Below are 20914 nucleotides of genomic sequence, written 5' to 3'. Positions count from 1 at the left end.
CTTGTCCTTTGGCCTCTCTAATGCAGCTGGTGACTTTAAGTTGAAGCCAATGTTCGTTTACCATTCCAAAAATCCTACTGTCATCAAGAATGATGCTAGATCTGCTCTGCCTGTGCTCTATAAATGGAACAACAAAGCCTGGATGACAGCACATCTGTTTACAACACGGTTTACTGAATATTTTAAGCCCACTGTTGAGACATACTGCTCAGAAAAAAAGATTCTTTTCAAAATATGACGACTCACTGACAATGCACCTGGTCACCGAAGAGCTCTGATTAAGATGTACAGCGAGATTAATGCTATTTTCATGCCTGCTACCACAACATCCATTCTGTAGCCTGTGGATAAAGGACTAATTTCCACTTTCAAGTCTTCTTATTTAAGAAATACATTTCATAAGGCTATAGCTGCCATAGATAGTGACTCCTCTGATGGACATGGGCAAAGTCAACCGAAAACCTTCTAAAAAGGATTCGTCAGTCTAGATGCCATTAAGAACATTTGTGACTCCTGGGAAGTGGTCAAAATACCAACATTCACAGGAGTTTGGAAGAAGCTGATTCCAACACGCATGGATGACTGGAGGGGTTCAAGGCTTCAGTGGAGGAAAAATCTGCAGATGTGGTGGAAATAGCAAGAGAACTAGAATCAGAAGTGGAGCCTGAAGATGTGACTGAATTGCTGCAATCTCACAATAAAACTTAAACGGATGAAAAGCTGCTTCTAACGGATGAGCAAAGAAAGTGGTCTCCTGAGGTGGAATCTACTCCCAGTAAGATGCTGTACAGATTTTTAAATGACAACAAAGAATTTAGAATATTACATAAACTTTAGTTGATAAAAAGCAGCGGCAGGGTCTGCGAGGACTGACTCCAATTTTGAAAGAAGCTCTCGAGGTCAAATGCCATTAAGCAGCGTTGTGCGCTATCGAGAGACCATGTGTGGAAGGAAGAACCTTCACTGCTGTTCCGCTTTAAGAAATCACCACAGCCCCCCACACTTCAGCAGCCACCATCCGATCAGTCAGCAGCCCTCAACACCTAAGCAAGACTCTCCACCAGCAAAAACATTACAACTCACTGAAGGCTCAGATAATAAAGTTTATTTTTTAGCAATAAATTAGTTTTTAATTGAGGTATGTAAATTGTTTTTTTCGAAATACGGCTATTGCGTACTTAATATACTACAGTATAGTGTAAACACAACTTGTATATGTACTAGGAAATCAATATATTTGCCTGACTTGCTTGAGTGAGATACTTGCTTTAATTACAGTGGTCTGAAACCGAACCCACAGTATCTCTGAGGTATGTCCATACCGATATTATCTATAGATAGCAATAAAAGTTTGTCAGTCAAAGGAAGATAGATGCATGCTCAATACTACCAATAATTTGTATTAAAAGGTTATTTTTTTGCTCCTTCTAAGATCTTTGAAGAAAGAAGTTGCACTCTTAGTGGTCAAGAGCATAGGCTCTGGAGCCATACTGCTGGAGTTCAAGTGCTGAGCTGCCATTTACTGGCTCTGTGACCTTATGCAAGTTATTTGAACTTTGTAGCCCTCAGCTTACTACCAACCTACAAAAGGGGGATAATAATTGCACCTACTGCACAGGATTATTATGGGGTATTAATTACAGGTATTAATACCTGTAAAGCAATTATGACAGTGCCTGTTCACCCAACGATTATACAAATATTAGTTGAACTCACTCGCATTACATAGATCCCCTGGGCTTACCAGCAAAATCATCACTAGGCCTTGGTACTAAGTCCTAAGCACTTCTATATGCTCAGTAATATGGCAGACAGAAATGTCATTACTGCCCTTAAACACTTCACAACAAAATTCCTGAGATCACGAACCATGAAACCAGATTCAATTTTTATTTCTACTTCTAACTTCTGAAATATTGAGAAATTCGTTTCCCTGGTTTGCCTTTCTCTGAAATGGGTACAACAAAGCTTGTCACTGATAAGTTATAGTAAAGGTGAGACAATGCGTTAAAGCCCTCGGAGCAGCTTAGAGCACAAAGTGTTTCACAGATTCGTGCAGAGACTGTAAAGCTTACTGCTCAGAGTCATAGTAGTCCATCTGCTTCTTTTTCTTGTTATAAGCCGCAACTCGAAAGGGAACTATTTCCAAGGTGATTAGGCCAGGGGCCATGGTCAGCACTTTGGCGCCATGAGTTGGCTCATAGAGACCCTTCCCTGTTTCTGGATGAGGCATGCCAGCAGGGTCTCGTCCAACGATGTAAAAGTTGGCTCCTGCAACCATCCGTGCTCTGCAATGCCACTGGACCTAGAACAAAAATTTTCTTATTAGATAACCATGATTTTATGACCGGTACTTAGGAGTAGTAAGTGGATAATAAATGCATATACTTCTTATACAGTCAGTATCAGTAGGAAATCTCAACAGATTAAAATGTTCACTTTGGGAAGCGAGAAACAAAACTGGCAACCCCTCGCCTTCCAAAAAATCTAAAAGTATATGTGGTATGGATGTTTACGTACACGTATCTATATATTTGTTTTACCGGTAAGAGATATGTGAATGTACATCTGTGTCTATGTGTAGGATTTCATACAACTACTAGATGTCATTCATATATAGTTCAAAATCTAATATGTTGGTTAGAAATCAGGCTAGTGGTTGATCCTCTGAGACAGGCAACTGAAAGGGGCTTCTGTGGTAACGATAATGTTCTTTTTTTCTCCGCAGCTTTACTGAGTATAATTGACAAATAAACCTGTTTATATTTAAAGCCTACAACGCAATGATTTGATATACATATACATCGTGAAATACCACAATCAAGTTAATGAACACATTCACTACGGCACAGTTACCATTTTGTGCCTATGGTGAGAGCACTTAAGATCTACTCTCTTAGCAAATCTCAAGTATGCAATACAGTATTATTAACCGCAAACACCATGCTGTACAACAGATCCTCAGAACTTACTCATCTTATAACTGAAAGTTTGAATACTGTGACCAACCTTGGAAATCAAAGCTTGTACCTAAACCACTTCGATGTTAGTTCTAGGAGTCCCTGGTAATGTTGTTTCTTGACCCAGGATCCAATCCGGGTGCTGGTAATCAGAGTACGCTCACTGTAAGAGTTCACTGAGCTGTGTGTACACTGTGATGTATGTACTTTTCTCTATGTTATATTTTAATAGGTTAAAAAAAATTGGATGAAAATTATTTAAGTTATATGAATATTTACATAAACCGGTACTGAGAAAATCCTGTCACCTAAATGATTACTACCTAAGATACTAGGTAAGAATAAAACAAGGTGTTGGTCGTGACTAAACAGCCATGCTGCATCCAAAGCTACCTCTGTAGCCTATACTTTCACATTAATACTGTTTAAAAACAAAAATTAGTTAGTCTAACACCTAGAACTATAGAACGTTAGAAGTTAAAGTAACTAAGAGACCATCGTTCTCATTAAAACTCCAAGGAAGTAAACCCTCAAAGGTTAAGTGACTCGGCCAATAGAGTGTAGGACAAACCCAGGTCTACAAACTTGGTCTTAGCTCCCTTTCAGTGTATGGCTCCATTATTTAGTGATTTACAAAACCATCTCAGTTCTGTGTGAAAAGAGGTATAAATGATGACCACTACACATCACTTTCATTTTATTTCTCTTGACAGTTTCTCTTATACCAAGTACTTTATTTTTATTAACATAGTTCAGAAAGTGCAAGAGCACAGGGGCAATCCCATACCCTATGCTTGAATTGGTCACCCTGAGGAGTTTCAACTTTTTTAGTTGTTTCTACAGATACTTACCTCTGTATTTCTTTTTCTTTTAAATATTTATTTCTTTATTTGGGTGCACCGGGTCTTAGCTGCGGCACGCGGGATCTTCAGTTGGGGCACGCAGGCTCTCGTTCCCTGACCAGGGATTGAACCCAGGCCCCATGCATTGCGAGTGCGGAGTCTTAACCACTGGACCACCAGGGAAGTCCTTACCTCTGTATTTCTAAGCAGCATGTGTACACTGCTGCATCTTGATTGTTTAATTTTAGATATTATACACTGTCATCCTCGGTATCTGTGGGTGCTCATGTCTCACAGTCAGCCCTCTGCACCCAAGGTTCTGCATCCATGGATTCAATCACCCAAACACTATGTAGTACCGTAGATATTTACTGAAAAAAACCTGCGTATCAGTGGACCCGCACAGTTCAAATCGGTGTTGTTCAAGGATCAACTGTAACATAGCCATTATTCCCACATTACTTATATTTCCTACTGTAAAAGAAGATATGGGACTTCCCTGATGGCGCAGTGGTTAAGAATCCGCCTGCCGGGCTTCCCTGGTGGCGCAGTGGTTGAGAGTCCGCCTGCCGATGCAGGGGACGTGGGTTCGAGCCCTGGTCCGGAAAGATCCCACATGCCATGGAGCAACTATGCCCGTGCGTCACAACTACTGAGGCCTGTGCTCTAGAGCCCACAAGCCACAACTACTGAGGCCAGCATACCTAGAGCCCGTTCTCTGCAACAAGAGAAGCCACTGCAATGAGAAGCACACGCACCGCAATGAAGAGTAGCCCCTGCTTGCCGCAACTAGAGAAAGCCCGTGAGCAGCAATGAAGACCCAACATAGCCATAAATAAATAAATAAATACATTTTTTTTAAAAAGAGAAGAAGAAGATATTTGGCTTTTACTCCACTATCTCATTCCCTATCCATTTTATCTAAGAAATACAGTGCTACCAATACTTTGGTGAAATAAACATTCATCTGTAAGATGGGAATTACAATAATATTTATCGCATTCAATTTTTAAGAAAATTAACACATGAAACATGTGAGGACTTTGAATAGTACCTGGCATCAAGTAAGTACACAACAAATGTTAGCTGTTATCATCTTTATTTTATTCCTCTCCTTGTACAACTGTTTGCTTTTCCTAGAGTTAATAATTGTCTTGATTTTCTTCCACTTGCTTAGTTTTCCGTATACCTGTGTTTCTATGTACCTTGTACCATCCTTCTTCTTCCTGAACACACAGTTTAATACAATTCTCAGTCTCCCTTGCAGTGTGGCCATATGGCTGAGTTCTGGTGGAAGGAATGAGAGCCCAAGTGATGTGTGCCACTTCCAAACACAGACCATTAAAAAGCCTCCAGAGTGCTATCCTAGTTTGCTTTCCCCATAAGCCAACTAAATAGAAAGGACCCTAAGGCCCTATAATAAACTACCTATTTTCCTACTACAGTATTACTTCTGCTTGCATTGAGCTGCAACAGTTCTGTATGAACAAGATGGCAAAGCACGCTGCTCTGTTCCCCACATACGCCCACCCATCCCAGATTCAGCTCTTCATGAAATTTCGGCTCATTCCCCTCTGCCCCTTCACAATAGACCCACAGGAGACCTTTGCTAGTTCACACTCAGAATTTTTATCAAGGGGTCAGTCAGAACCAAATCATCAATTAACTACTCTGCAACTCCACTTAAATGGAAAATCTTTTCTGCCTCAGGAAAAATAGCTACTGCTTACATAGTTAAATTAAAAGGGCAGTCTAAGTTTTCTGAATTTAGGTGAACTTACTTTTCTCATTAAGTATTTATGTCTGGATGCTTAAATCATTCAAGGGCCAAATGGCCATTAAACTAGGAATATTTTTCAAAAGCATATTGGTGACAGGGGCCAGTGCTAATTCTGTCTTGTAAAATTGCCAGAAATTTAAACTGCTTCTCTGACTTCTTTTAGAAGGTATATGAGTAAATTAAATGTAAACACAACAAACACGGAGTCAGCATTCTCCTGCAGGTGACCTGAATGATTTCAATATACATTTTAGTGAATGGTTCCCTTATGAGAATACTTTTTAAATTTTAACAGCCATGAATAGGCAAATCACACGTAACTCTTCCAAGAATGCCTAGTGTGAGTCAAGTTACAACCTACTGAACAGGTAATATGTTTTCATCTAGAGAATGCAAGTCAGCCCACAGCCATCAGTATCTGGTTAAGAATACAGGCTTTATATTTAGCGTCAGGTTGTCCTAGATTTGAATCCTAGCTTTGCCCCTTGGTGATGGAATGCCCTTAGGCAACTTCCTTATATAAGCCTCAGTTTCCCAGTTTATAAAAATGAGAATGATAACACTTAATGCAAAAGATTGCTGGGAGTTTTGAAAATATTCAGGACACCACCCGGCCCTCAATACAGGACAGTCACAAATATTGCTGCTGTTAGTATTATTCTGTAAAGTATTTTCTGACAATCACAGTTGAATTAATTGCTTCCTAACCAGTGTTTCTAAAGAAAATTCATTCACTCTCTAAAGGTGACATACTACCCAGAAGACGGCTGCTAAAAATCAGTAAGAGCTATCTATCTACCCAGCAGACTGAGGTCAAGATGTATTATTTATCTTTTCATGCCCAGTGGCTAGCATCATTATCGGGAAACTGAATGCACAGTGAAGAAGGAACATAAGATGATACCTAAAAGTTTCCTATAAGCCCCTCTAAGAATCCGTAAATGGCCAACTGAACAACAAATGACTTATTTTTGGCTTTACTTGCACCTGTGTAGCAAATAACAAATAGCTTTGTCATTCTTTTTCTGATTATAAAAGTAATTTAATTCAAAGGTGGCAAAGACTGCTAGTTGCCTCCACAACAACTGATTTCTCTTTGCCCTGATCTCGCTATTCCTTGATGACAGAAACGGCACCCTAAATGATGAAAATGTCGGGTCCTTGCTTTTCAGCCTTCCCTTGACATACAGCCCTACAGCATGAGCATCTAAGCAAATAATAGAATCTCTTGGGAAGTCTGCTGGAGGGTTCTGAAAAACTTTTCCTCCCTAATAAAATTCTCAACTTTTATTTATCTGAAATGTCTTTACTTCACCTTTATTTTTGCTTGAATACAGAATTCTAGATTACAGATTTGTTTTTACTTCTTTTCTCGCTTAAAAATGTTACTCCGTTGCTTCTAATTCATAATGCTCTTGAGAAGTCAGCCATCATTCCTATTATTTCCCTATTGTTCCCTCTTCCTCTCACCTTCCCCATCCCTCTACTTTTAAGGTTCCTCTCTTTATCATAAATTTTCAGCAGATTGACTACTATGTGCTTAATTGTGCTTTCCTTTGAATTTTTTTTTTTTTTTGCGGTACGCGGGTCTCCCACTGTTGTGGACTCTCCCGTTGCGGAGCACAGGCTCCGGACGCACAGACTCAGCGGCCATGGCTCACGGGCCCAGCCGCTCTGTGGCATGTGGGATCTTCCCGGACCGGAGCACGAACCTGTGTCCCCTGCATCGGCAGGAGGACTCTCAACCACTGCGCCACCCGGGAAGCCCGAATGACTTGTTTTAAGGAGTCTGAATGGTGCTTTTTTCCTTTAGAATGTTAAGAGCCTGATTCTAGCAGGCAGGTAATTTACTGGCACCTCTCCTTATCTTTTTGAGGCTCAGTTTTAAACCTTGTTGGGCAGGTCCAGTCTAGCTTTTTGGGCCAATTATCAACCCACTGCCTTTCAAATCCAAATTCACCATCAGTATTTGCTCTGAGATAACGGATTGAAAACTAAGCATTTCCCCTTCACAGTGAGCAAAATGTTAAGTTTTATCAGTAGAGGGACATTGTAGAAGGAAGGGTGTGTAGTGGTACCTGAGTATGGGGATAGTTGGCGGCAGTCTGGTCCAGCAGCAAACTCAAAGTGCACAATCCTTCAACAACCTCAGAGCCCTAGCCTGAGTCCAGTGACCACCTTGCTGCAGCCCTCCTAATGCAAACACCAGTGTGCTCCAAGCCTACCACCAGCAGCTCCCAGACTCCCTCTGCTCACTCACTCACCACCCTGTGCTCACCTGTGCCTCAGAGGGTTGTTTCCTGCATTAATTCCAACATGGGTACCACACTGTGCACCGATCTGGCAGCAAGCCACCTCCCAATGCCCTGACCCCCAGTGAGCCCAGTCTCTTAGCCTCAGCTAGCTTGTGAACCAGAGGGCTGTTCCCTGCTATGTGGCATCTGTGAACCAGTGCGGTCCAGGCAATCCACTGAACTTCACCATCCAGTGGGATGAAACCATACCTTTTCCAATGAGATCTGAAGCCCAGCTTTGGGGAGAGGATCCCTTTTCCAAGTGTATCTGTTTTTCCTTTGGTAATCTCCCTCAGCCCCAGGACACCCTTTAGAGTTCATTCTACATTTTTATAGTTACTTCTCTATTAAAGCTTAACAATTCTTTAAACTTCCCGTCCAATTCTGTGCGATTTCCCACCTCCTGACTGTACCCAAATTGATACACTGTTTCTCTAGGGTGTGGTCTTTGTTCCTAAAGCATGTGTTTCTGATGTCTTAGTTGAATGCCAAGGGTGTTAGCAAGGTTTCTCCACGCCAGCTGAGCTGGAATGTCATCTTCCAACAATGAATAACTTCTGGTGTCTTCAATCCACTCTCAAACTTACTGCAGCCACTCTCCACCAGGCCTCAGAGTCTTGCCCTGCACGAATGCAGTCCAAGGAACCATGGGGAACACCCTCACAGTCTTCTGCTGCCTTAGCTCTATACTGCAAGTCTCAGCTGCTCCAGCAGCCCTAAAAGCCAATCTCTGCCTTCTCAGCTCAACAGGTATATTTATACAATGGAATATTACTCAGTGACAAAAAAACGAAATACTGCCATTTGTAGCAACATGGATGGACTTAGAGATTATCATACTAAGTGAAGTCAGAGAAAGACAAATATTTTATATCACTTATATGTGGAACCTAAAAAAATGATACAAATAAACTTATTTACAAAACAGAAACAGACTCACAGACACAGAAAATAAACTTATGGTTACCAAAGAGGAAAAGGGAGGGGGAGGGATAAATTAGGAGTACTGTATGGGATTAACAGATACACATGACTACGTATAAAATAAACAACAAGGATTTACGGCATAGCACAGGGAACTATATTCAATATCTTGTAATAACCTATAATGGGAAAGAATCTGAAGCTGAACACCTGAAATTAACACAATATTGTAAATCAACTATAGTAAAATAAAATAAAATGGATGCCAGAATAATGACTACTCAGAATAAGTCATAGAAATAAATCAATATTTGTTTCAGAATTTCCTCCCCAAATACATTTTTGCAGCTAATGTTTACTTGACTCTTTACTTAACTTCCACAATGTAACAGAAGTAAGAATTAAGTTCTGCTACCCAATAGTGCTAACAGGGGAGTAGTTCATGATTCAAATTATAATCAACTCTTAAAGAAATGAGATTGATCTATGCAAATCCTATAACGGCTTCTCCCTGCCAGCCATCATAGATTAAGATATTGTGCAGGACTTCCCTGGTGGCACAGTGGTTAAGAATCCGCCTGCCAGTGCAGGGGACACGGGTTCAAGCCCTGGTCTGGGAAGATCCCACATGTCGCGGAGCAACTAAGCCCGTGCGCCACAACTACTGAGCCTGCACTCTAGAGCCCACGAGCCACAACTACTGAGCCTATGTGCCACAACTACTGAAGCCCGCGTGCCTAGAGCCCGTGCTCCACAACAAGAGAAGCCACCGCAATGAGAAGCCTGCGCACCGCAATGGAGAGTAGCCCTCACTTGCTGCAACTAGAGAAAAGCCCGCGCACAGCAACGAAGACCCAACGCAGCCAAAAATAAACAAATAAAATTAATTAAAAATAAATATTCTTAAAAAAAAAGATATTGTGCGACTAACAAACCAAAAATCATTGATATATAGAAACCTAAATTACCCATCTCCATACACATAATATTTATAATGTAAATTCTTTAGAATTAGAACTGTTCCTGAATCATCCCACTATGGCATATTACCTCGGAGTGTGTCTCTCCCCCATTTTTAATTCACGCCCCTTTTTATAAACATAAAAGTCTCATTTGCTCCCTGACTCCATTAGAAAATAGTACCTATCATTTACCTCTCTACTTGCAAACCTAGCAAGGATTTTGGTAAATTTTATTTTCAGTAGTTTCTGAGAGAAAAATTAATTACTTTCCATATTTAAAATATTACATTATAAAATTATAAAACTGGACTATACACTTACATACAACACCACTAGTACTACACCATCTTCTTCGTACCCCACAATGGAGAAATTCCACTGTCCTAGAAGCCTGGTTAAGTATGTAATATTTTCAATTTTGTTTAATTAAAAATACTGAAGATAATAAATAGAACAGTTATTTAAGTCCCCACTTAAATAACCTATTTCTTTATACATTTCACATCAAAATTTTCTTCAAGTGTAATGAATTTTATTAAAGTCAACATTCCATAAACCCAAACTCATATACTCAACTGGTTTATGAAAGAACTTCAGGCACAGGGACCTTTTTTTTTTTGTAAATGTGCAAATTTGTTTTTTCTAAATCATCAAAAATGTACTTGTTTTAATGTACAAAAATTCTTTAGAAGGTCAATTATCTATTTTTGTTGGGTAAGAAAATCTGTATCTTCATCTCATGAATTTCACATTAAAATACTTGGTTGTACGTTATCACATCACTTTAGTATTAACCTATTTTCTTGAAATTCCCAAATCTTAATGGTCTGCCTCTTGATTTCTCAATGGTAGGAACCATTTTAAACTCTTCAAGTTGACTGGGAAAATCAAGAGAGGCAAATGAAAGACAAGGTTCATCCTTCCCATCATGTAGATTCTGGGTACTTATGACTTTCAATCTTTGTACAGCTAAGTATTCTAAATGCTTCTAGAATTTCCATCCCTCTGTACAGGCACTGAACAGTATTCAGTCGTCATGAGAGTCACATTTCTGATTTGCAAAAATTATGAAATCTACTTAGACATTCCATTCTCCAGCTTGTAGGAGAGAATTAGACACACCTTATAATTACTCCCATCAGAGAATTTTAAGAGTTGAAAGGGAATTTAGATTGTGGAATCCAAACCCTTCAGTCTGCACGCCAGGAATCTGAGGCCTGATTCCTCACAAAATACAGACTTTCCCAAAGATTTCCTTTACCTTCAAGGATAAACCTCAGCTGTCTTAGGATTCAAAATAACACAATTCAAATGTAAGAGAAGTATTTGCTCAGAACCATCAGCAACCAAACTGATTTTATTCTTGTAAATTACCTTGCCCTGGCTGAGCCCAGGCCCCCAGCAGGTGTGAAGAGGATCATGGGATACAGAGCAAATCCAGTATCCTCCTCCCTCTTCCTGCCTCCCAAGCACAGGGACCACAAAATTTGCTTTTGATAAAAGCCAAGGGGCTTCCCTGGTGGTGCAGTGGTTGAGAGTCTGCCTGCCAACGCAGGGGACACGTGTTCGAGCCCTGGTCCGGGAAGATCCCACATGCCCTGGAGCAACTAAGCCTGTGTGCCACAACTACTGAGCCTGCGCTCTAGAGCCATCGAGCCACAACTACTAAGCCCGCGTGCCTAGAGCCCGTGCTCTGCAACAAGAGAAGCCACCACAATGAGAAGCCTGTGCACTGCAATGAAGAGTAGCCCTCGCTCGCTGTAACTAGAGAAAGCCCGTGAGAAGCAAGAAGACCCAACGCAGCCAAAAATAAACAAAATAAATTTTTAAAAAAAGCCAGGGCTGCCCTGGCGGCACAGTGGTTGAGCCGATGCAGGGGACGCGGGTTCGTGCGCTGGTCCGGGAAGATCCCACATGCCGCGGAGTGGCTGGGCCCGTGAGCCATGGCCGCTGAGCCTGCATGTCCGGAGCCTGTGCTCCGCAACGGGAGAGGCCACAACAGTGAGAGGCCCGCGTACCGCAAAAAAAAAAAAAAAAAAGCCAAAAGTCCTTGATAATCTTCTGTCTCTCCACCCGCTCACTGATTATTAAGGAAGCAAAGGAAGGCAACCATGGTGGTGTGTCATTGGAAAGCATTTCATGATATCCCTTACAGGGGTGAGAGAAGAAAAAAATAGGTACCAGTTACTGAGTTCTTCCTAATATGAAAACAAAGTGTTTTATAAATACCTCATTTAATGTTTAGAGCAAATCAGTAAGATAATATTTCTGTTTCACAAATAAGAAAACTTTCAATAACACATTCAAAGCTGCAAAACGAACGACTAAGAGACGGAATATTTGAACTGGGTCTTTCCGACCCCAAAGTCCATGCATACCTACTCTTATTGAGCCACTTACACTGCGTCACGCCCTACAACACAGGACGTCAGAGCAGGACAGGAAACACAAGTTAGTACTACATTTAAGGAAGAAACAGCATAGATTACAATTGCAGAAAAAAGTGAAAAGCCAAACTAAAACACAGTATCTGAACTTGATGCTGCCTGAGTAAGAAACAGGCAGAAAGAGATTCTGAGTTGGAAATCTACAGAAAAGTCAGGAGAAAAACAGGGTTTCCCACTCCCCCAGGAAAAGCATCCTAAAACACCTGTAAAATCTAATGTTTCTGAATTAAGTTAGTAATTTCAGTTCTTAAGACACATATAAGCTAAAAGTATATAAAACAGACTATAGGAATCCCCAAATTATTTTTTAAATAAATCAACAGACTCTAAATGTTTTGGTGATAAAGATCCGCAACTGCTTACCAGAAAATCTGAAGTTCAATTTTTTTCCAGCTTTGTTGAGATATAATTGACATACAACTTTATGTAAGTGTAAAATATACAACATGATGATTTGATATAGGTACATGCTACCAAGTGGTTACCATAAGAAGACTACTTAACACATCCATCTGAAATCCAAAAGCCCAGTTTTTTAACTAACTTAGCAGAACCTGATCAAAACTGACATGAAGTTATCTATGGCCTTTGCTGATCCCAGTTACTGTGGAAAGTCATTCACTTTGCTACAGAAATATTAATGTGTTTTATGTCTCAGAACCATCAGGAGAATTAAGTAGTAATACATGACCCCAAGTGTTTTGGATAAGAGACTGTGAATCTGTGTTACGCTATTCCAGATACATCAATAAAATAAATGAGCAGAAGACAAAATTATCAAAGACCTCAAAGAGAGTCAAAGGTTACAATTAAAACTTGGGAGTTTATGGCTCCTATAATTAGGCTCAGACCCTAAGAGTGTCCCTGTAGGTTGTTAAAGCTCTTGGAAGTGTTTAAGGGGAAGAACAGGGTTTATACCCTAACAGACATCCTATTTACTACTCCAAATACCGGTGTAAAGCAGGAACTAATTAAATATACTGGCATCATGTGGCAATATGTTCCTACTGTAGCTGTTTAAGGGCATCTGCTCACTTAAATACAATCAGTTGCTATTAAGGAGTCATTTACCAAGTGCACGGATAACTTTCATGGCAAAGAAAAATCCCAGCTTCTAACAATGCATTTTCTCCAAAATTCAGCTCGTAATTTTCACTCAAATGCCTTAAGCCCAAGACAGAACTTATTATTTGTACATATCCACATTCCAAGATATATCTTACTTTCAGCACTTTCACGTAACATGTCTTAAAAAGTATTATTTGTCCTTTACAGAAATGGATTTAGCATTTAGTGAGATGGGACAATTTTCTACATAGTGGATTAATGCCTCCAAAAAAAAGTACATGTATGACACATTTTTAGCATTAGAAAAGTAGCTCTCCCACATGCTGCCCTGCACCCCACCTATCCAATTCCTAAAATGGAATTTAGGAATCAAGCCATTAAATCTTTACAGACTGAAAAATCAGGGACATCCTGTTGATAACCAAACAGACTAACAGCTGCTCATTGTTCTGAGAAGCATTTGTGCTGCGGAAGCAAATCTAGTACCAATGCCTTCTAAATGACCTACAGAAAACGATTAAAGGAAGAGTCACTGTTTTTTATTTTATTATTATTAGTTGGCAAATGAGCATTACTGGCAGACTTTTTCCTGATGTCACTGGGTCAGCTACAAAATGAGTGTTGTGTTTTGGTTTTTTTTTTTTTTTTGAACTATAAAAAAATCCTTCACTTGAGGCTGTGAATAAGCCAAATAAGTCAAACACACAAGTGAGGCACTTGAGAAAAAGAAATGGATAGTTTTCAAAATCCACTCAATCTAACAGTTTAAATCCTGCCAGTTCATAAACATTAACATATTTAATGGTTTAAAATATGAAGCCGTGGGCTTCCCTGGTGGCGCAGTGGTTGGGAGTCCGCCTGCCGATGCAGGGGACACGTGTTCGAGCCCCGGTCCGGGAAGATCCCACATTCCGCGGAGCGGCTGGGCCCATGAGCCATGGCCGCTGAGCCTACGCGTCCAGAGCCTGTGCTCCACAACGGGAGAGACCGCAACAGTGAGAAGCCCGCCTACCACAAAAAAAAAAAAAAAAAAAAAAAGGAAGCCGTTTATCAGAATTTCTAAAGTTTGTTCTATAAAAGTTCAGAAGTTAAAAATGGCCTTTGCTCAGGCACCAGATGCGGTGCTTCGTGAGAAGAGCTACACCTCTTAGCATGTAACTGACACTCCAAACAGAGATCTACGGACAGAAACTACTCTAACACACCTTTATACCCTTCTAGGAAACCTGGGAGCTCTGTGTAGGCTCAGGGGATCCTTAACTTCTTTGCCCTCCCACCGACTGCTAAGGCCCCTTTGAGGCTTCCAGGCAGCAAGGAGCCTTGTGCAAAGAACACACAGGCCTTGGAGTCAGAAAGGCTTGAGTTTCAGTTCCAGCTCTGTGTCTTGCTGGCTGTAAGATATGACCAAGACGCTCTCCCTGACCTAACTCTGGTCAGGTTCCTCCAAGCCCTCTATGCCTCGACTTTCAGTGTCCATCCTTGTAGGGCCTGTACCACCCAGTTGCAGCAAAAATCTAAGTCAGTCTTGAAACCCTCCATCCTCGATATCTGATCAAATTCTTCATCCCCACCCCCCACCCCCAAGTGATATCTGATGAGGCTGTCCTGCCTTCCGCAAGGATCCTGCTAGGTCTGTTTAACTAGAATCATCCCATGCCCATTGTTTCTGATGTTTCCTCTTAGTAATTTTCCATCCACTGACTCCCACTCTGCTCCTTGGCTATAAATCCCCACTTGACCACGATGTATTCAACTGAGCCCAGTTCTCTGCTGAGGTCTCTTTTCCCCTGCTGCAGTAGTTCCTGAATGAAAATCTGTTTTTATTGCTTTAACTACTATCCAGCTCTGGTTTTCTTGGACAGACCAAAGTTATGTTACTTGGTCTCTCTGAGCTTCAGTAACCTCAGCTATAAAATTGAAATAAAACCTATCTCACTGAGCTGTTGTGGGGATGAATACAGACTAAACAAAGATCACAACCCACAACTCTAGGCTATGATAAACAAAAAATACGTTTGAAAGGCCCTGTACTAGAGATTCCACCTCTAATGAATGTCAGCCAAGGCCATCCTAATTCAGTGTTCTGGAACTCCCACAGGATATTTTAAGAATTTATTTCCAGTCTGTTTTCCAAAAATCTGCAGCCACATATTTTAATATTATACGATAAGATAAAAAATATTCTGTGGCAGTTATAGGTACCTGGCTCTGGAGCCAGACTATCTCGACACTACTGTGTGATCCCGAACAGGTTATTTAACCCCTCTACCTCCATTTCCTCATCTCTGAAGTGAGAATAATAATAATATTATTATTATTATAGGTGTCGTCCTAAGGATGAAGTTAGCGAATACATGTAAAGCACTTAGAACATTGCCTGGCAAATACAGTAAGAGCGCAATAAAAATAGGCTATTCTTATATTCTCAATCATGGTATATAACTTACTTCTCCATTTCCTCTTCAGTGAAACTGTTGCAATGAAAAAAATTTTGAGGTTCGTTAAGAAATAGTAAAATATTACAGAATGTTTGGTTAAATAGGGCTAGAGGGCCCAAATGGCTAAAATGAAAACAGTCATCAAGTTTAGATGAAGAAATACACTGCTGACGAGAATATAAAATGGTACAACCACATTGGAAAATTGACTGGCAACATCTACTAAAGGTGAACAAAGGCATACCCCTAAATTGTCTAGAATTCCTAGGTATATAACCAACATAAATGCCCACAAAAAGTCATGCATTAAAATCTTCGTACCAGCAAATAGCAAACAACTGAAAACTGCACAAACGCCCATCAACAGTACTGGGTGCAGTCACACAATGGGGCACTCCACAGTACTGAGTGACCAGTTACAACTAACTACACACAACACTAAGGGTGAGTTTCCCCAACATAATGTAAAGCGAAAGAAGCCGGACGCCAAAGGGTATATACACTGTATAATTTCGGTTATGAAAAGCACTAGGACAGGCTGGACTAGATGCTGTGATGCAACTCCCTGGTCCCCCCAGGAAGGAAGGATTATTCCCCCAGCTTTAGGAGTTGCCAACACAACGCCCAGCAGCTATCAGCCCTCCTTAGAAACTGCCTCTGTGGAAAAGAGCAGCAGTGCCCAAAGGCATCATGCCCTTCTTGTGCAACTCAGAACATCTCTGAAGGGCCTTTCCAGAATTCCACATGGGGTCAACTGAGGCTTCCACTGAGACTGAACTGCAGCTCAACTTCTCCCCCTGCCCAATCTTGCTCCCTTCCTATCTCTTCTCTTCCACAAGCGTTGATCCCAAGAGCCATCCCTGATACATTTCCTGAACGCTAATCTCTCACTCTTATTAGAGTCTGCCTCCCAAAGTATCCAACAAGCAAATGAGATTTACGATGTGAGAAGCGAGAACAGTGACGACTACCGTGGGGAGAGCAGGTAATGACAGGAGACGGCAGGAAGGAGACCATCTAGGGTGCTGGTAAAAGGCTTTTTACCTATCTGGGTGCTGGTCCTGTGACTGTTCAAATGGGAAAAATTCATTTAATTGTAAACCTATGAAATATGCACTTCTTCCTACGTATATTATACTTCAATACAAAGTTAAAAGAAAATAAGGCAAATAAGAAAATGATGAGAATGGGACAGAACCTTAAAGAATATTTAGTCTCACCTCCTTGTGCATCCCTTAAATAACCCTCTTCTGTGCACTTAAACATAGCTCAGCAAAGTCTAACCTGCTATTACAGACCAGCTGGTGACAAACCAGGCCAAGAACAGGCCCAGGCTTCGACAACAGCCTGTGTTGTCTTGACCAGACCACACTCTTGTGGGTAGGAACAGGAGTCAAATCCGAGGCCGGGGAAAGGCCTGCTGCAGCCGGCTCACCTCGCTGTCAGCTTTGCCTTGCAAGGAGGGAGACTCTGAGGTTAGCCGAAATGCAAGCATCCCAAAGGCACCTTTAGGTACCTTCACCTTTGAATCTTGAGAAACACACCTGGCTCTGAAATCAGAACGCTTAAAAATGTTTCTAGTGTAGACAAAACAGCATGCTTGACCCTTTGTGGTGTTATCTCAAGAAAGGCCTTTCTCTCTTACCATAGCTGTCTGTTTTGTTTTGTTTTTTGATTAGTTAATTAATTAATTTTGGCTGTGTTGGGTCTTTGTTGCTGCGCTCAGACTTTCTCCAGTTGCGGCAAGCGGGGGCTAGTCTTCGTTGTGGGCATGGGCTTCTCATTGTGGTGGCTGCTCTTGTTGCGGAACATGGGCTCTAGGCGTGCGGGCTTCAGTAGTTTGCGGTACAAGGGCTCAGTAGTTGTGGCTCACAGGCTCTAGAGCACAGACTCAGTAGTTATGGCACATGGGCTTAGTTGCTCCGCGGCATGTGGGATCTTCCCAGACCAGGGCTCGAACCCGTGTCCCCTGCATTGGCAGACGGATTCTTAACCACTGAGCCACCAGGGAAGTCCCATCTGGCTGCTTTTATTATTTATCTATCCCTTCATTGCCTCCTCCTCAAAAGCAGCTTTTAGTTTATTTAGGTAATAAAATGTCACATCTTCCCCTTTTACATAGGGAATAAAAAACACAAACAGGACAAAATATGTCCTCAATAGGGAAGATAAATTCCTTCATTTGCTTCACTGGCTCTTAATGAGATTATTGATAAACTCATTCCTGACCCTAGATTCACCTGCATCATTCCCACAGTGAAAAGCACTTACCCTATAATTCTGGAAAACTTCAGTCCAAATGATTCCCTTAAAATGATGATGATGAAGACAGCACCAAAAAAGCTGAGAAACTATTGGAACGAAATTGTTACTTTATTTCCAAAATAATTTAGTTCATTGAGATGTAAGAACTAAAGACCATGGTGGTCTCTGGGAAACTAAAAGGGCTTTTGGTGCCCAATTCTTATGAACATTTTATACCAACAACCAGGGAAGAATATGAGGAGTTTCACCTCATATGGAAGTTCTAATGCATTATTTAGGCTGGATCCAAGTAAGAGTCAAATACATTGTAATCTTTTAACTTGTTGTTATTGTAGTTTTCTGTCAGTATTTCTTAAAGAGTTGCACAGCCCCACAACTAAGGTCCAATAAAAATTTTTAGGCTTGCATAGCACAGGGAGATCAGCTCGGTGCTTTGTGACCACCTAGAAGGGTGGGATAGGAAGGGTGGGATAGGGAGGGTGGGAGGGAGATGCAACAGGGAGGGGATATGGGGATATATGTATACGTATAGCTGATTCACTTTGTTATACAGCAGAAACTAACACAACAATGTAAAGCAATTATACTTCAATAAAGATGTTAAAAAAAAACCACAAAATTTTAGGCTTGATCCCAAAGAATAGCCAAACACACTTGTATTTCCTTTTAAACTTTGTTTTTGAAGGAAGATATCACAGAGTATATACAACTAAATTATTTAATTCTTTCTAAAAGGGTTTGCCTCACAGATAAATCTAAGTAAATTCATCTCCCTTCAAGGCAGGGATGAAAAAGAATGCAATAATAACATGCATTCCATTCTCTATCTTAAACACTCAACAAGAAGCTGGCTAGGAATTTCCCACACACTGTTTTTTAGGTCATTTATTCATTTATTCAAACAAATATTTTTGGAAAGCCAACTCTACTTTGAAGCAAAAACCTAATTAACTCCTCTTCCTTACATATGGTTATAAAAAGATCTCAAAACCTCCCTTTTGACCACTAAGTAGAACTCGAAAACTCTCTTCCACCCCATAACAAGAAGCAATTTTACTTCCTAACCCTATTAGTCCTTCAATAAAGAACAGGTGAAGAATGTCTTCTGAATGTTTTTTTGAAAAGATACCATGCTTTCCTTCCCACTGAAATACCAGAAGCAAAAGTCAGACCAAATCTGTCCCCTGGGAAGAGTAACTCTGGACTTTGCTAAAGGGATAAGATGAGTGTTATCAGATCTGTATAACATGGTCAGACAAGAGCCTGTGTCACACCTTTCCAAGCTCGCCCATGCGAGCATGCCTTGTGTTTAGAATAGACCTACAGATGAGAGAAAAATCAAAAGTCAGGTCTGTTGTTGACACCTACTGTGTCAGTAACAGTGGTTCAGCACTGCTGCTGTGAATACCTCAGTTGGTCCAGCATACATCATGGGAGACGGGAAGATGGCCACCACTGTGGTTTCAGGATTCAGGACTCCTTCCTCCAGCACTGCAGCATGCTGCTTCATACGCCACATCAGAGGAACATCATCGTCCTTTGTCCAGCCACCAAGAGGGTGAAGGAGAAGGACAGGGCGCCGGTAGCCCCTCTCTAGAAGTTGCTTATGGGTATCCTGCATTAATAGAGCATGGCCATTGTGCACCGGGTTGCGTAACTGAAATGCAAAGACAGCATCTGAAAGAGAATATTCAGAGTTAATAATAGTCCTTTTCTAACAGATTACCTTCCAAAGGATAAGCAATGCTTCTTGAAGCTTGATGCTTAGGATAAAGCAAACACGCATGCTCAGAATCAGAAACTGGTGAAAAACATGTACTGCGCTGACCATTTACTCCAAGGCAACACGATACAGTAATTATTACTTTACAAATCTTACAAGCCTGAGCGTGTGTCACATAGTAGTGATGGATTTATAACAATTACTTTCTGAATTCATGGGCAACCTGAGAATGATAATCAGACTTTCTGGCCCTAACATCTCGGTTCAACTGCTTGCAGTGGATCTAAATTCTTGGTCTATGCCTTAATTACCCATCAAGTCAATCCTGCCGTTGGATCTAAGATACTCCTTTATTGAAGGAAGACAGAAAGACAGAGATATGTAGAGTTTAAAAAATTTACTTACTACCAAAGTAAGCTCATTTATACTGATTACTCTGCTTGACTGGAACCCAATGTTGTTTTGTGATGCCAGGTCTCGATTTTGGATTATAGTTTAGCAACAACAATATCCCTTACAAGGACCGTTGCTATTACTCAAATGTTGAAAACTGCTGGATTAATTAAACTGGTTAACTATGTAACATCTGATTACAACCCTGGCTTCGCTCCTACATGGGGCTCTTGCTATCAGAAGACCTTTCTTAGAAGGCATGCTTCCTTGGAGTCATAGAGTAATTTCACAGAACAGAGTAACAATGCAGTTAGAGGAGCTCTGTATTTGATGCCCTCACAATATCTGATACATCATCACGCCCTGTTGATCCAATCTTGACCCAGAGAGGAACAACTTCCTCTTCCTGCATAATTTCAAGCCGAATAGTACAACATCCCCAATCTATTCTCAGTTCTGACCCTCTTCTATCACCGTGACAAAAGGCACAGAAAGAAAACTATGGCACCCTACTTGACCAGGAGATTTTTGGGGACACATCCTGTGATATTCCAAGATTTAGAGCATTTTCACTATGCTTTGAAGTCCTCAAGTTACCTTTTCTTGAGAAACAAGGCTGGTTTTCACCAAAGAAATAGCTGCTAGCTTTTATCTGCTAGTTTCAGCATGCTGCAAATACTGTCAGATGGTGATTTTTTTCTAATTCCATCATTCCATCCACATTTATTAGTTGAATTTCTACTATAAGTTAGAGTTTCCACTTCTCCTCCTTATATGACATAAGGTACAAAAAAGAAGTCTTGATACAAATATGTGAG

General features: G+C 40.8%; 1 protein-coding gene across 1 annotated transcript in view; it reads right to left on the bottom strand.

Annotated features, from left to right (window-relative positions):
* PAPSS1 (3'-phosphoadenosine 5'-phosphosulfate synthase 1) overlaps positions 1 to 20914 on the bottom strand; it is a 109859-nt gene that overhangs the window by 13410 nt on the left and 75535 nt on the right. The window contains 2 exon segments of the mRNA XM_032632852.1: positions 2076 to 2305; positions 19389 to 19657. Of these exon segments, the coding sequence (XP_032488743.1) occupies positions 2076 to 2305; positions 19389 to 19657 (499 nt within the window).

The sequence above is a fragment of the Phocoena sinus genome, chromosome 5 (assembly GCF_008692025.1).
Source record: "Phocoena sinus isolate mPhoSin1 chromosome 5, mPhoSin1.pri, whole genome shotgun sequence".
NCBI lineage: Eukaryota > Metazoa > Chordata > Mammalia > Artiodactyla > Phocoenidae > Phocoena > Phocoena sinus.
Note: the sequence above shows the minus strand (reverse complement) of the source record. Positions and strands in the feature narration are given on the sequence as shown.